Raw genomic sequence first — 16,194 nt, 5'->3', positions numbered from 1 at the left:
TGGGATCATACGATTGCTGTGACTTGATGGAATTTCAAATAAAGAAATATCAAGGAATTCACCTCACGAGTTCAGTAGGTATAAGAAACATCAGTGAACAGCAGACTCATCCCGCTTGAGGTCAACAGTCTTTGGAAGACAATGATGAGGGAGTTTAAAACTATGACAGAAAAATCAAATAATAATAACAATAATGAGGTAAACTCCCCTAAAGAGGACAAATGGGCTGATATGTCAGGAGACAGTTCGATTGTACCTGACACCCAAATGTTTCTGTAGCCAGAGTTCAGCGAGCTGCATGGTAGAGGCAAATGTACTTGCTTTGGACCCTAAACACATTTTGTATTGTTTCGGATCTAAATTGGGGTCACACTGAACTGGATGAAAAATATGGACGACTCCTACTTCTTGACTTCTGAAAGCCTTCAAACCAGATGTTATCACTTTAGTAAACAGGTCTACATCCTCAAGGCCCCAGCCTTGGATTGAGGTATCAAATCCACCAGCAGTAAGTAGATCACTTTTGTAAATACAGGTAATTCCAAATCCATACTCCCTCCAAAATCCAGTTCTTTTTGTGAAAACAAAGCTACTGTCAGCTGGAAGGTGGCCTCTGTATATTACTTTTGGATCATATTGGCTAAAGATGATAGGGTAGTAAACTTGTTCTCCCTGAATAGTGTTGTCTCTGCATCTCTGGAGGAAGTCTGGTGTGAATACCAGATCAACATCACAGAACAGCAACAAAGTGCCATTGTCAAATTGAGATGAGGCCATTTCAAGACCCAAACCTCTAGAAAACTTTCCTGTTATTGGAATCAGGGTCATATCTGCCTTAGGATACTTAATGTTGTATTCTTTCATTAGCTCTATGTGTTTCCTGGAGTCTTGGCCCGACTCGGAACTGAAAAGAATTATTGCCAACTTTACATTCTGCCTTGGAATCAGACATGTCTTCTCAAAGTTATCCATAAATCTTGAGAAAATGTCAAATCTTCCTGTGAGAGGGACAAGAATATGTATTTTCTTGTCACTGCGTCCCCCAATGTCTTTGGTGCCTTGGAACGATGAGGAAAAAATCTTTAAAGAGTTCGAAAGAAAAGAGAAAGATTGAGTGTCAATGTTAGTATCCTCCAGCAGGCTTCTTACATCCAGCTCCTCTGCTTCTTTGAAGAAAGGTTTGCTAAACAATTGCTGAAGGTAAGCGTGGCGTCTCACTGGAACCGTAACTTTTCTTCCTTTGTGCCTTTTGTACAAAAGCAGTAAATCCAGGATATACTCCACTCCATGCAGAGGGTCCACCCTGCGGTAGCCATACTGTATTTCCTTGAAATCAATGAGCCTTCCTCTAGATCTGGAGTTCTCATTTATCATTTCCATGACTTGCATCACAGTGTCATCCAGTGCAGCCCGCAGGACACTGCTCAGGCTCTGCCGGGGTGGCTGGTTCTCCATCATCGAGTAAAGAAATTTTCCTGTCAGGAACTCCCATTCAATAACTTCATCCCTTTCATGTGGCTGGAAATGATTGAAAGATGGCATCAATCCCAGTAGCTGATCTTCCTTATTTACTTCACTGTTACTCAGCCTACTCATCAGGGCACTTTCCCTATGGAGCTGGATGGTCCGATAGCGCAGATCAGAAATTTTGCGACTCAGTATGTAATTGTGCAGCCTGTATTGGTAGGCTGGTCTTTTGTTTGGATGAAGTGTTATGGCTGTGTGGATCTTGCTGTTGTGAAGATCTTGAATGTAACCCTTGCGGTTGTGTTCATAGTTTTCATGGAACAATTGCTGCATCTAGAAAGAGAGAGAGAAAAAAAAAGACACTAAGTGGAAGCACTTCTACCCACAAATGGACCCACATTGGCACTGTTGATCATTACCAATTCTAATAGATCATGGCTAATTTTAGGCACAGAACTTTAAAGCATTGAGTAAGAATTATTTACTCTGTTTTGGTCTCAGTTTCAGTACTCTCCACAGCAAGCAAGTATTGCCCTCTAACTAAACAGAAGGGCAGATATCTTGGGGTTATTTTCACTTCATCTAACTGCAAAACTAAACTAAACCAAACTTAACCAAAGATCTGTAGGTAATATTTCTGAGTTCCTAGGTGCAGGCTGAATGCTGCTATTCATGAAACACTAAGACTTCACCTACATCTAAACTCTTATTAGCATAGATTTTTACTGAAAGGTTAGCAACACTTATTATGGTTTTCAAAAGGACCTTGGATTTATGTCTGTGGAGCACAAGGCTGCTTGTACTTCTTACAGACATAAGCAAATGGATAGTGCTACTTAACGTTCAAAAACCCAACGGACTTCATTTCAACAAAACTATTTTTTTTCCATGTGGACAAAGAATTCAATGACTGAAATATAACCATTGGAATATGTGTTTTGTCAGGGATACATACAATAGAGTATGTCAATTAAGCTATAGATCATGCTAGTGTAACTCACCCCTAGTAATTTCCAATGTATTTCTGTGGCAAGAAAAGACCTTCTACTTCTGTCAAATTAGCAATTGTAATAGCTTCTAAACAGAAGAGATACACTTTATGGCTTAAGCATGGGTCTAGGATTTAAAGCATCTGCCCTTTTTACCTTTCTATGCTAACAGCTGAACTGTAAGCAAATAATAAAACTTTCTCTGACTCAGTTTCCTTCCTAAAAGAAAACTTAGATCAATATTGATTTAATGTGATGAATGTTTATTCTTAAATGGGAAGTGATATGGAGGAGTAAAATATTAACGTCATAAATACATCTAAGATTCACTGCTCTTTGCTAAGCTAACAGCTACTAACTCCAGAGAAACACAATTATTTCCCACAAGTAGCAGAAAAAGGAGAAGAGGCTGACTTTTTAATCTACAAACAGACTGGTCTGTAACTAATACATGAGGAAAATGTGCTAATTAGATAGGAAATGTTGTTCAAGGAAGTGTTGTAAGATTGAGCTATAATTAGATTTCGAGATGGGTATTGAAGTTTGTCTTTTATACACTGAGGAAATCAAGATAGGTGAGGTCTGATGACACAATGTCTCAGACTCAAAACATCTAGCTCATTTTACTGCAATTCTTTCTAGAACAGAGGTTTTGCTAATGGCAGTAAAATAACTCCTAACAAAGCTAAGCACCATGACAATTATTTAAAATCCATTAGCACATACAAAAAATACACATTGTCATATTTAGAAAAACAGGATTTTAATATAAATTTTCTAGAATCTCTCTCCCACCCCATTTAGACCACAAATTACTCTTCTTGCACAGCTACTACTATTAGTCAGGTTGGCATTTTTGAGGCTACAGTCATGTAACATGAAGAGAAGCAAGAGCCTAATTCTGAGAGTTAAAAAACATACATAGTTACAAAATTACTCAAATAGTCATTATTCACAGAACTCCTACTTAAAGCTGTCAGAGCACATCTGTTCTGTCTTGGGAGGTGGGTATTTTACTTGTCACAGGACATGAGATGAACCAGGGACATGAGGGTTTGGGTGATTTCTTTGCTATCACAGAGAACAGGAACCAACACCATCAGTACTGAGTCAGTGTTTCACCAGCAGTGCTGGCAAAATCAAAATCATCAGGTGAGATTTTAATCTCTCCAATTATAAATCACACTCCCTTGCTGGTCCTTTTTATTTAAAGCTGTTCACTGTGTGCTCCGCAAGGTGACTGTGCTTTTGTACCCTCCAATTTTTCTGGAAAAATTTGAATTCATGATCATTTAGAATTCATGATGTTTAGAATTTCACATTAAAGTACTCTTATAGGAAAATAAAGAAAAAGTATAACATTGAAAACTAAAGAAAGAAGGGGAGGATGTTTAATTGCTGAATGGTATCAGCATTATCCCCCACAAAACCTGATACTTCACTCTTTCCTAAGTCCTCTAATCACTTGAGTTTTTCTTCATCCACAGTGAAGAACGGTATTTGAGTATAACAAAAACAACCACTAACTACCTTTGCACATTTAACTTTTGGTACCTGATTTTTCATAGTGATTTGCTTTTAAAGTAATATAATGTATTTTATCCAAAAGATTTTTAACAGATAACAAGCTATTGCTGTAAAACTAAATGCTGTCCTCCTATTGTGCAAATTCTTTTGTAACACTCAACTTATTACAAGCTGAGCTTCACAGCAGATTCATTAGCAGTACTCATTTAACAGGAATATTGTATTAACATAAATACTGCATTTTTATTACATTCCAATTTCAGATGCCTGGGTGTATTAGATATCCTCCACTGAAATCATAGTGAGAGGATGCACTCCATTATACTAATGATTTTGCTTTTGATAATCAACAAAAGATTAACAGCAGGAATGAAAAAAATCAACTCAGCAATACAATATTAGCACACACACACAAAACTGTACTAATCCGTTTTAAATTATGTTACCGAACACTTTTAATAGATTTCAATACAGAGAAAACAGTTCAGAACAAATATGACACTGAAATCATAAACTCTTCCTGAAGATATCAGGTTTTAATCTTGGTGCCACACAGAAATTTGTTTCCAAAATTGCAGGACAAAAATATATTTTTACAACTCAAATTATTAACATCTAAATGAAAGCAATTCAATGTGATCCTAACTTTGCTTTGAAATTCCTAAGCAAGGTGGTCAAGCCTTGGAGGCAAAGGGAAAGATTATTAAGTTTCCTGGAAAACAGATCTGTGCAAGTGTCTGAATTGGTCAATGGAGTCATAAGGGATCTGCAAAATGAGGTGATTTGGGAGGTGGTAAGATTTACTGAATCTATATGAAATTTATTCAGCATGGTAGAAGTAAACCTGCTTGTAAAAGTTCTCACGATTTTTAATACCTACGTAATAAAATGGCAGTGTAAATTCTGTTCAGATAAATGCAAAGCACATGTGAAGAAGGCAATTCTAATTATACCCAAAGAGTATCAGACTGTGTGCAAGCTGCTAGCAACCTGGAAAGAGAACCTAGTTACACAGTAGGCAATTCTGTGCAAGAAAGGAAAAGCAAATAGCATGAGGACAAGTCTAGAGTGAATTGGAAACATCCTTATATCGTTGTGTCCATAGTGTAACCTGAATCTTGAAAGTTGTGGGCAGGTACCTTGTCAATATCATGATGTCCCATCCAAAACTGACAACATGATTAGAAAGGTACTAACCAAGGCCATCAGACGATCACAAACACAGATGGTTAGATGAACAGATGACTAGGGTGAAACGGAGTAATCCAAAGAGGGCCAACCTCGAGATCTATAAAGTCAGTAGCACCATAAAGGGAAAGGATAGCAATAGTCACCATCTCACCACACATAAAGAACTACAGCACATGTAATTATGCTCTCAGGATTCCAAACCAGAAAAGTAAATGCAAAGCTCAGTGAGAGAACTTGCTGGCACAGTAAGCTGCTGATGGTAAAATCTTGCATGGCTTCAAAGAGTGAGCCAGCAGCTTAGTGGGAGACTTCTATCTTTGCTATGTTAAATGCAAAGGTACGCTTTCCCCACAATATTGCTGTGCTCAAGACTCCCAGAACCCCAGCTGAGCCCATATCACAAAATCTCTTTATTGTTGTACACACCTGCCTCAGCTTTTTCTAATGGTTACTGCAGAGAGAGGATATTTTGTCAAACGAACATTTAGTCTGACATGATACAACCACTTTACATTCACTGAAAGCGATGAATGGGAGAAGCTGTCTTCAATTCAATACAATACATGGAGGCACAACATTTTATTTTTTCATATTGCATGACTTTGTGACATTCCTGAAAAGTTTCCTGTCTTCTGAACAATTCTTACAGCACAACTAATGCAAGAGTTGGCAAGGACTTCTGCTTGCCTCTTTTCATGCTGCTGAAACTAGAAGCTGGCAAGAAATCTGAATAATTTAATTGTGCTCTGAGGAACTCTGAACTGCAAGCAGGAATAAAAAAATAAAATGAAAAGAAAGAAATTATAATAAAGGCAATGCCTCATTATTGTGGCAGAGAAATACAATAGCTAATACGTAAGCACACTGTAATTTGCATTGCAAGCTCTGAAATCATTATAATCTCTCTGACTTAGTGATGTAATAAAAAAAATGAATGTTCTTATTACATATATACAAAAGCCCAAACCAACCTACTTTATTATTGCAAGACTATCTCATATTAAAAGATTGAATGCAAATGCTGGTTTTTAAATAAACACAATTTTTCTTTGAGCATTGTTTAACAACAATTTTTCCCATTTAACAGAGAAGACATGGAACTTAATCCTTCATCCACTCTAGCTCTTCCTAAATCTACAGTAGCACTAAACTGTTGACCATTTTATCTAAACTGCACTTTTAGTAAATTTAGAAATAAGAAGAGAAGGAACTATTTCTGGTCTTTCTTCACCCTTCTCTTTAGAGTTTAGCTCTCCTAAAGATCTATTCACTATTTTCAGTGACTTCAAGGGGCATTTCATCCATTTGAAGAACACATGTAAAATCTACTGGGCTCAAAATGAAACTGTTTGGCTGAACAGCAGCAAGCTGAGTACCTTCATCAAATGATGAGTTAAAAAAAAATCAGGTAACTAGAGGCACAGGAGGATGTTCTCAATAATGTATAGTATAATAAAGTGCACCACTAAGCTGTGGGTGGTCATAAGTTTCTGGATGAGAAAAGAGATCTCAGCAAATCATTTGGTATGGCGATATGAGAAAAACTATCAGCCTGGAGAAGACAAGGATTAAGACTGGAATTATGAAATGCATATGGACTGGATAACAGAGAAGCAATAACCAGCTATGTTTAAATGGGGAACTGTTAGCTTGGAGGGAAGTAATTACACAAGCTTCCAAGGAACAATATCATACCTAGTGACATTGGCACAAAATCTGGGACACTGCTCATGACACGAAGTCAAAGACAACATGGAGACAAGAGGAGAAGACACTCCACAAGAAGAGCCAGAGAACTTGGAGAAGCAACACTTCAGAAATTCAGCTGTTATAATAAAACACATAATCTTATACCCATGGTTTTAAGAGGTAGGTGACTAAATATCTCAGGAAAATTGACTTCTTAAACTGGGAAAAACTGACAACTAAGGAGAACATAATATTAGCAGATAGTCAGGTCACACGGAGAGATTATGAAACATCAGTGTGAATCCTCCACAGAAAAGGAAAACAAGATTTTGTGTTGCATCAGTCAGAATAGTTCTGAAAGACACACCAGACGATTTCACACAATTCTTATTCTGTACCTTTATCAAATGCATGGAACCAAATCAACACAAAAGAGATTTGACAGGACCAGAAACTTTCCTATGAGAAGAGGTTAGTGTTACTTGGCTTGTTTAATCTTGCAAAATGAAGGTCAAGAATAGTATTGTATATAAATACATTAAGTAAATAAGAAAGTGATAATGAAAGCAAACTAGCCTTAGGTTTACCTGGGAAGGAAATTAAAGGAAAATTTCTAGCTGTCAGAAGAAGGCTTTAGATTGGATTTTCAATAAAAGTAACGCATACTTTTAATCACGTTATAAAAAACCAGATTGCTTGTGAGTAGGGAAATCAATGACTTGAGAGATCCATTCAGTTTTTCCTAATGCTATAGTGTTCGGTTTTTAGTAAGAATTAATTACATATTATTAATTGGCAGCAGTCAACCTTCCTACAGACATTACACTGAAAATATCTAACTTCCTCTTTCTATTCACAGTCCTCAGCCAACAGTAGCTCCTTATATTTTCACTTAGCGTAATGCCTAACAAATGAGCTTTATATCTGTAAAAATGATGGCTGGTAATGTAATAGCTTTATAACACAACCATTTGTTTGTAGTTTATAATGCCATCAGAGTAACAATGTTGTGAAGCATTTTGCCACAAAACCAGAACAAAGATTCATGTTTAAATACTCAAATTATTGTAAGGGATTAAAACCTGCTGCTATCTCTATCTTATGCCCATCACTTTAGCATATGATGCACGCAGAAACAACAGGGAAAACTGGAGTGTAATTATAATCTATGCATGATAGTTAAATGCCATGTATACAAGAGTTACATCCTGCTGCATATTGAAAGGCAAATCCACTCATTCTCCTAGAGAAATAAGTTTGAGCCCACATGGCCATAGGAGAAAGTGCTGCATACTATTTTGTTTCACACATCATTAACAGACACATTAAATAAATTAAGCACCAGAATCAACAGTCTTTCTGCTGACATCATTCACTGGATGTACAAAATCTGATGTACTGATTCTAGCTCTGGTATGTAGGGGTTAGTAAGGAAAAAAATTATAAGCACACACGACAATTAAATTAACAGTTTCTTCAGCATTAGGACTGTCTACTGAGTAGAAAGGGATCTAACTTCTTATTTGCAGATTCGCTAGGTATGATATGTAGTGATCAAAACTAAAAAAGAGCTAATTTTTTTTAATACTTATTAAAAGTAGAACTTTATAACTCTTCTGCTGGCCCTCACTTTAATGAGATTACTAAATAAAGGTTAATAGCAAACCCTTTTGGACCATTTTCTCCCCATCTCCTTCTTCACATTAGTCAAGCCATTGGACTGAAATCAGTTCAGCATGCAGTAAGCCAGGTGATATCAAGAAAAGCTAAGATAAAGCACTCATGAAACAGTGCTGCTCTGTTAATATTAGTAGACTTTTTTGACATCTCATCTCTTTATAGTTTTAAACTAAAAAAACCCACTCCAAGTCCCAAAGTTTTCCTGCAATGTAGGACAGACAATACAAGAAGGATGTATAAAGTCACGCTGTTTCAGCTACGCTCTTGCAATAGGGGTACTTCACCAAGCACACAATGTAATAAAATCCAACAAATCAGTACAGACAAATAAAGCATATGCTAGAAAAAGAATGGTAAACACTTGAACTTTTGTAATTTAGCTGATAAACAGGGAAATTAAACAGCATTGACATGCAAATACAGCAGCACACATGGAAGAAAACAGCAAAATGTTTTCAATTATCCTCTGCGTTATCTAAGTGGAGTAATTGTGGTTTAAGGAAATTAGGCTGTCATCCTTTCAGCCTGCTTAGGTTTTGTCTGTCGTCACTAACCCCCTTCTTTGGCACAAACCAGCCTTCAGAGCACCACAGGTAATGGGGAAAGGGTGAGAGATTAACGAATTGCTAACAGTGCAAGAATGATAATGAAGAACAGCCCCCCAGTCACTGCAAATCTTCTTTCCATTGGCAAATGAAAGGGAAAAGGCTGGCTCAGAAGTTTTGATGATGCTGAAGATCTGATTCATTCCCTGTCCTGGATGAAAAAGGAGAGGTGATCGTGGAAAAGGTATAACTGATTTTCATACCATAGCTTAAGCTTTGTATAATTCAGTGATCTTCAGGCTTGTAGTTGCTCCTCCACCCTCACGTCATTGAGAGATCAGGAGAGCAAAGCACATCCATATTCTCATGGAGTTACACAGTGAGACACTAGCAAGTGCACTGGGACCAGCTACACATGCTTACAACATGAGTCTTGGGAGCCGAACATGCCCTCTTCAGCACTAACTGAATATATTTGCAGTCCAGCAGCAGTTAAATCCGCCTGCAGTTTTGCCACATTACTGAAGGTGATTTGTCATAGCAGCATTTCTTGCTATTGCATCCAGGTGACAGCCCTAAGCATGCATGTACTTTATATACTTTTGAAGATCCTGGAGACACATGCACTTCCTTAATCAACAGGTCTTTGCTTAAAAGTTTTCCAAGAGATAAAACTGTTCTTGGGCTCCCCTCAGTCAGGTGAAGGGGCAGACAACCCTTAGGCGGGGCAGACCACGCTTAGGCAAGCCAAACCACCCCAAGCCCTCAGGGACCTACTGCCAAACCAGATCTCACCCACGCTCCTGCCATGCCATAAAGGCTGCTGCAGCTCCCCATACGACCACCCTTACCGAGGGCTCTGCCCCTTGCTCACTGGTAGTGGTTGTGCCTCGGGCACTTTGTCTGGAAGCTCCCTGAGAAACAGGGATTCTGATTTTATTCCTGCAGTAAAGAAAGATGCCCAATATTTGATTGCCAGTAGCCTGCTGGAAAATTTAAGAGATTGCTGCCTTGGTTTCTGAGTAAACTGTTTCACCTCTAGGAAAAGGAGATCTGACAGCTGTTCGCTACTTGTCAGTGAGCTCTCAGAAAACAGTCAGATCTGTAAGAACAGTGTCAAAGGTGTCGAATTTGACTGGTTTTTTCTACTCCGAGCTTGCTGACGGTTAACATCTATTCCCAATCAATTTTTTTTGGTTGGAATTTTCCTAAAAACAAGACATCCTTTTAATAGCTTTGTATACAGTTCAGAGAACTTGAAGCTGTGTAACATCCTATAGCAGTATCTATATAAATCATTCAGAAAATACAACACATATTGAAATTCTATCTTCAGACTGTAAATGTTCTAGGATCAACAAGTAGTACATTCAAATGCTCTCCTGCTGAGCCCTTAAATAATTTGCTGTGATGAAGGTAAAGAAAATCAATTTTCATTCCAAATATAAAGACCAAGATTTCAATGATTTCTGGTTTAGATATACAGTATGAGACAGGTGCAGAGTTGATTAATAAGTGGTATTTCACAAATTTTAAGATTTATTTCATAACCTTATTTCAGCATTTTAGAAACAATAAAAACAGACTCTTTCTGCATTTGTATCAAGTCCTTAAAATATTTCATCATTAAAATAGCATGCTTAATTTCATTATGATTGTCTACCAGCTACCTATAATCTGCATCAACTACACTCAACAAGAAACATTAGCTTTTTATATACTTGCATTGTTTATAGAATTCATATTATATCTTTAAAAAAGCATTGCAAAATTTGATCACAAATGTAATCCATAATCACTTGCAGAAAACAAAACATCTTCAGTATAACTCACTAAAACTTTCCAAAGGTTCACACACTTCACCAGAGCATTTAAAAATATTTCTACCTACAAAACTTATTTTTAATATGCACTTGAGAAAAACCTCAGTGAGCAACAGAAGAGTAAAGTTACTTTGCCAACATCTTACGCATAAGGCTAGACCACTTCTGAAGATATTTTACAGCCATCATAGAATCAAAAAAATAAAACAGAGGAACACAGAATGTTAGGGATTGGAAGGGACCTCAAAAGATCATCTAGTCCAATCACCCCGCTGGAGCAGGAACACCTAGATGAGGTTACACAGGAAGGCATCCAGGCGGGTTTTGAGTATCTCCAGAGAAGTTTCTTCTCCTATGTAAGTGGAACTTCCTGTGTTCCAGTTTGCACCCATTGCCCCTTGTCCTATCACTGGTTGTCACTGGGAAGAGCCTGGCTCCATCCTCGTGACACTCGCCCTTTACATATTTATAAATATCAATGAGGTCACCCCTCAGTCTCCTCTTCTCCAAGCTAAAGAGACCCAGCTTCCTCAGCCTTTCCTCATAAGGGAGATGCTCCACTCCCTTAATCATCTTTGTGGCCCTGCACTGGACTCTCTCCAGCAGTTCCCTGTCCTTCTTGAACTGAGGGGCCCAGAACTGGACACAATATTCCAGATGAGGTCTCACCAGGGCAGAGTAGAGGGGGAGGAGAACCTCTCTCGACCTACTAACCACTCCCCTTCTAATACACCCCAGGATGCCATTGGCCTTCTTGGCCACAAGGGCACAGTGCTGGCTCATGGTCATCCTGCTGTCCACCAGGACCCCCAGGGCCCTTTCCCCTACACTGCTCTCTAATAGGTCGTTCCCCAACTTAAAATCCAAGTTTTTCTGTTAGAAAAAATTTAGAACAATGAAAGTTTTATCATGACTATGGAATGATTTATTAAAATAAATGAAAGTTACAATTAACTCTATTACATAATACATATATTTTGAATCATGTATTTATTTTTAATTCTTGATCTTAAACTGTCTCTTCCTCACTGTGTCACCGATTTGGCCATACAGAGGCAAAAACACAGAAATGTTAAATTATTAGCCTTCAACACTTAATCAGAAAAAATAAAAAGGAAGAAGTCTTTAAAAGTCACATATTTAGCCATAAACATCAAATTCCATCCTTTGGTTTATGGAAAAAAAAAAAGAAATGGTCATTTCATGACTGATGTTCTTTTCTGAATTGTTTCAGACCTAGTGTTATTTGTTTAATGATAAACTTCACTAAAACATGGTGTTGTGCATCTGCATATCTGATCAAAGATTTGAACACTGTTATTATTCTTGTAAGTGTATTAATAACACAAAAGCTGATTCCACATATACAAATTATATAGAATCTGTAAACTTGATTTTTTTTTGTGTGCTATATGGGTAATGTCGCATTTGGTCTAGCAACATATCCCACTTTACAGGATTACCCCAGAAGGAATTTTTACTGAACAATTTCCCTTTTGTTACACAGACAAAGGTCATGGGCAAGTCCATTATTCTAATGACAAGCTGGGTTTTTCAAGCTTTTGATTTTTCTAATCCTGTGTTTTATTACAGAGAATTATGGAATACTTTGTGGCTTGTGACAGATGGTTTGGATGTCCTCTGGACCTTTGTGCATCAAGCAACTAGTACATGTTTGCCTACAATTGTTGCCAATAACCTACAATGACACTCAGTGGTTTTTAGCATGGTTGTAAGAAGGCTGAAGCTCTCTACAGTGTTACAGCAGAGAGCAGTTTGTTCTACGATTGTACGAAGGTTCAGGGGACAGTATTTATTCATACTTAGCTGGAGCTATTCCTAAAAAACATAGCTGTATTGGATTCCCTCTGTTCTTCACTTGTAGAGATCAACGTTCTCATACGATGTGTTTGAGAGCTTTGGTTCATCCAGCCCCACTTCATGTTACCCGAATACGTTTGGGGCAAGGGAACTAACATCCTGTAGTGGGCCTGAGGCCGTGCTGCCTGGCTGTGCTTCACACCGTGACTTCACTACTATCAGACAAGCTGACACAAGTACAGAGGCTCAGCACATGATCTGCACTCCTGTCATATCGCCTTGATGTGGGAAAGTAACTGCTTCCACTCAAAACCCTGTCATGTGCAATGCACGAAATCTCTACCACTGAATGAAGAATGGGGAGATTTTTTTCCGTGCCTCAATTTTATGGTGCAATATAGAAACACAGGGTTTCTATAGCCTTCATGCTTCAAGTACTCTGAGTGTGTAATCTCAATACCATGGGAGAGAATTTTATAAAGCAAGAGGAAGCAGCCCCCCGCATGCACCCACCCCAGTAACAACACTTTGTGTTTAATATGCACAATATATTTAGCATAGCCTACAAATGGGAAGTGTTTTGAGGCACTATGCATCAGTGCAGTAAATTCTGGGTTTTCCTCATCTTGTTAGAGTAGGTTTTAGGAGTCTAATAAGTATTACTGTTTGAGGCTAAAAGGAAAACAAAAAAATAATTTTTTCAAGTTGTTTTTATTGCTCTTTACCCTCAGTTTTACCAAATCATCTGAAGAATCCATTTTGATATGAAAGACAGCAAAAACAAACAGCCCTATTCTCTCCAAAGTCCACAGTTATTTGGAAACAGCACTTCACTTTCCACAAATGTTAAAAGAAATAATAGGAATCTCTTTACTGTAACTACAAGATTTATCTATACAAGCAATGCACCAGAAAAGTTCTCCTTTTAGGCTTAGCATCACAATTATTTATTGACAGCTAATTAATATAAACTGCCTTTGAACAGCAATAGGCATTCTGCCTTCTCATTCTGTCCTCTTCTGTAAAAACATGCAGTTTGGGAACTTGTTAAGTAATGTTAATCCAGTGCAACCTGATGCAACTTTGATCTTCAAGCTTTAAGCTGATCCTGCTTGCAGAGCAAGGCACTGAACAAGATGATCTCCAATGTTTCTTTAACTTAAATTATTCTATGACTCTACAATTCTGCATTAATAAGTATTCTGATGTTACAAAACATAATTTGAATAGGAACATGTGGCAGGAATTTCCACTGTATTATCAGTATTAGGGAATCTGTACATGGCATCCTCCAAAAGTCTTTCACAAAAATATAAGCTTTGTGAGACTGGAAACATTGACAATTCAGGGTGTTTTTAACTTGTTAATACATGACCTACAGTATATAGCAGATATGGAGAAGCAAACATATAGCATGATTCAAAATTTTTTGGAGTAACTCAGCCTTAAATAGATTCTACTTCCTCTGTTCATTTTACTTCCTCCCCCTTTATCTTACAGTTAATTCTTTTCATTTACCTCTATTCTTGGGAGTGTCTTTCTCTTCTGAAGACTTCTGGAAAGTATTTAGATACAGCACATTCTCCTGTGCTTAGTTGATACACGTCCGTTTAATCAGATACGCAATGGTGTTTTTTTCATTCTTCCCCCCCCGCCACCTCTTTTTTTTTCCTTTTCTTTCCCCATTAGGTCTACAACTAAATACTTTATATTGGCCTGGAATTATGTATTAGGAGTCCTCTGAGAAGAGTACCATAATATTCCTGAAGATGAAATACATAGTCTCAACAAAAAGTAGTGTATGCAGCCAGCTAAACCAAATGACACCAATGGCAATGTCATCAGCTGGACTTCCATGTAGCTTGAAAAAGCTGGCTGATATTTTAGTAGCATGCAGCTGATACCATGAAGAGTGCTGTATAACATATTGTGAAGAATGTGATATTTCTTTTTTTACTGACAAGACTGTACACACATCTACCAGATAAGTGGCAAATGAGAATATTCGGCTTAATACTGAACACATGATACTTATTTCTTGGTCAAAGTAGAGCTGTTAAAGGACTGTCTGAGCAGAAAAATCAGTTTGCTAAAGTTCTGTGTAAAGCCCATGGAGGCAAGAATAGAAGTCAGCAAGAAAGAGACATTTTAAAGTCAAAACAAAAAGTCAAAAGAGCAAACTTCACAACAAGACAAGGATGGGATGCCAACCTACTCTGGGGAGTAGTGAGGATCAATTCACTTACATGACCAAGTGAGAGCTGGGAAGGCAAGATACACTGGAAGGAATTTCTTTATCAGAAAATATATCTTGCCCCATGTAAAAGAATGTAGTGTATCAGTAGATCTCTTCTCTGCTAATAAAAAGCTTTGAACAGTAATGATAACAAAGCAGGGAAACGAGCGTGGGGCTTGCTTTGTCAGTAACCATGTACAAGCGAATACTAGTGGTGTGCTCCTAACACCACTGCAATGTAAGTCTTGCCTATACCCATCTCCTCCCAGCAGGAAGTTAAACTGTACCAGGAATGCTCACACAGTTGGAATTAAAGGATTTAGCTAGAGAGGACTATGAGAAATAAGCACTAGGTTCATAAAAAGACAGCTTTTCTAATACTGAATGGCTGCTAGACAGAAGATCAACCCCAAAGAGGCCTGGGACTGCTAGGTAGAGCAGTGCTGGTCCCTGGCTGAAATGCCATGAGATTAAAGTTTGCTATCACCTGCAGACTGGAACCAAACAGAAGGGAGTTTGGTGAGTTTCTCAACACAGTTTGTTCAGATCTCTGATCTCTGAGTAGATCTGCAAAAGAAGAAACAGAATGCTACATTTGCCTTCACTGTTGCTTGTTTGATTATTTCTAGAAGTATTTTCTCCTCAGATATAGGCACATCTGAGAAGAAGTGTTTTCATATCTGAAAATATTCATAACGCATAATAGCAAATCAGATTAGTAATAAAAAACCGACTCAAGCACTAAAATGAGAAATATTGTTTAAAAAGTCATTGATGTCCTAAGGAAAAATGAGATTGGCTGGAAAAAAATCCCAGAACTATTTCCACACAATCCATAATTATGCATCTAAAATTTTATTTCTCTTGAGGCAGAGGCACATAGCTTGTTTTCTTCTCTACTGTTCTGTTCACCAACTACTTTTTTTTTTTAATCTTAAAAAGTTATCATTCTACCGCAAACACACTTCAGAAAACTGATGGTTTTATCTTCTAAATAAGATTTTAAAGCCTTTAATTATTAGAAAATTCAAAAATGCTTTCATAACTGATTAAGTACAGATTTATATTCCAGCACTATCAGATAGTGTTGAAATGATGTACGAAGAACAGCATGAATGTCTTCCATTAAGTAACACCATGAGTTCTGTGTTTAATAACTTTGCCAATCAAATAAATCCACTGTCTGAATATACTACACATTTGTTTACATTAATGCCTAAACACCT

The 16,194-nt window shown here is 37.6% G+C and overlaps 1 protein-coding gene across 1 annotated transcript in view; it reads right to left on the bottom strand.

Annotated features, from left to right (window-relative positions):
- Nucleotides 1-234: 234 nt before the first annotated feature.
- CHSY3 (chondroitin sulfate synthase 3) overlaps nt 235-16,194 on the bottom strand; it is a 169,101-nt gene continuing 153,141 nt past the window's right edge. The window contains exon 3 of the mRNA XM_065656832.1: nt 235-1,800. Coding sequence (XP_065512904.1) covers nt 235-1,800 — 1,566 coding nt within the window. The remainder of the gene's footprint in view (nt 1,801-16,194) is intronic.

This window comes from Caloenas nicobarica, chromosome Z, assembly GCF_036013445.1.
Source record: "Caloenas nicobarica isolate bCalNic1 chromosome Z, bCalNic1.hap1, whole genome shotgun sequence".
NCBI classification, from domain to species: Eukaryota; Metazoa; Chordata; class Aves; order Columbiformes; family Columbidae; genus Caloenas; species Caloenas nicobarica.
This window is presented reverse-complemented; position numbering and strand designations above follow the sequence as displayed.